Consider the following 1,137-nt stretch of genomic DNA (forward strand, 5'->3'; position numbering starts at 1 on the left):
TCATCTGACTATTCTAATATATCTACATTTTCCTTGATCCCTAATATTCTGTTTCAATTTGATACACTCTTTTGTATTGTTTTTATGATTCATATAGTTTTTCATTTCCAAAATTTTATTTTAACTATTTTTTAATATTTATGTATCTTTATTGAACTTCTCATTTATATATATTTCATTGTTTGTCTTACTTCATTCATCTGCTTATTTGTATCCACTTCAAATTCACTCATTTTTTATACTTGTTCTTTTTATTGTATTGAAATCATTTTGTTGAAATAATTTTTCTTGTAGTCATACTTTTGAGTTCCTCCGGCTTTAATCTGCTTCAATATCCTTTATGTCTATTAGTATAGAATTGTTAAAATTAGGCGATACTTGCCTTTTTTCAATACATTCTGTGTTGATATTTTTTGGTTCTGAAGCCAGTTCACTGGATGGAAGTCTTCATTACCTATAGACCAGAATATTGAACTAAGTGATTTTCATTGTATCTGTCACTGCTTTAACTAATTTTTATTGTTCATGGGGCTTGAACTCAGAGCCTGAGCACTGTCTCTGACCTTTTTCTCAAGGCTAATGGTTTATCACTTAACCACAGTGCCACTTCTGATTTTCTGGTAATTGATTGGAGAAAACAATACCATGGGCTTTCCTGCCTGAACTGTCTGTGAACTGTAGTCCTCAGATCTCAGCCTCCTGAGCATCTATGATTACAGGTGTGAGCCTCTGGCACCTGGCTTTATATACATACATACATAAATACATATATCTATATATCTACATATGTGTGTATAGATTTATATAGATCTATATATATATAAATTCATACAGATCTTGGTATATATATGTATAGATCTATGTATATATGCATATAGATATAGGTGTCTGTATGCATATATCTGCATCTATATTTATATAATTAACTTGCTTATCTGTGTGTATTGTTCCCAGGGCACATCCATACTGATATCACTGACATCTGTGCTGCATGACCCCAAGGAATTCCCCAATCCTGACAAGTTTGACCCTGGCCACTTTCTGGATGAAAGTGGTAACTTTAAGAAAAGTAACTACTTTATGCCTTTCTCAGCAGGTAATAAAATTTCATTTCCATACCTCAGATAACTTTGGGGG

The 1,137-nt window shown here is 32.2% G+C and overlaps 1 protein-coding gene across 1 annotated transcript in view; it reads left to right on the forward strand.

Annotated features, from left to right (window-relative positions):
- LOC106001810 (cytochrome P450 2C15-like) overlaps nucleotides 1-1,137 on the forward strand; it is a gene marked incomplete at its 5' end in the record, with an annotated part of 44,754 nt that overhangs the window by 2,750 nt on the left and 40,867 nt on the right. Inside the window, one exon of the mRNA XM_013036785.1 lies at nucleotides 955-1,096. Within this exon, the coding sequence (XP_012892239.1) occupies nucleotides 955-1,096 (142 nt within the window). The remainder of the gene's footprint in view (nucleotides 1-954; nucleotides 1,097-1,137) is intronic.

The sequence above is a fragment of the Dipodomys ordii genome, unplaced genomic scaffold (genome assembly GCF_000151885.1).
Source record: "Dipodomys ordii isolate 6190 unplaced genomic scaffold, Dord_2.0 Scaffold446, whole genome shotgun sequence".
NCBI classification, from domain to species: Eukaryota; Metazoa; Chordata; class Mammalia; order Rodentia; family Heteromyidae; genus Dipodomys; species Dipodomys ordii.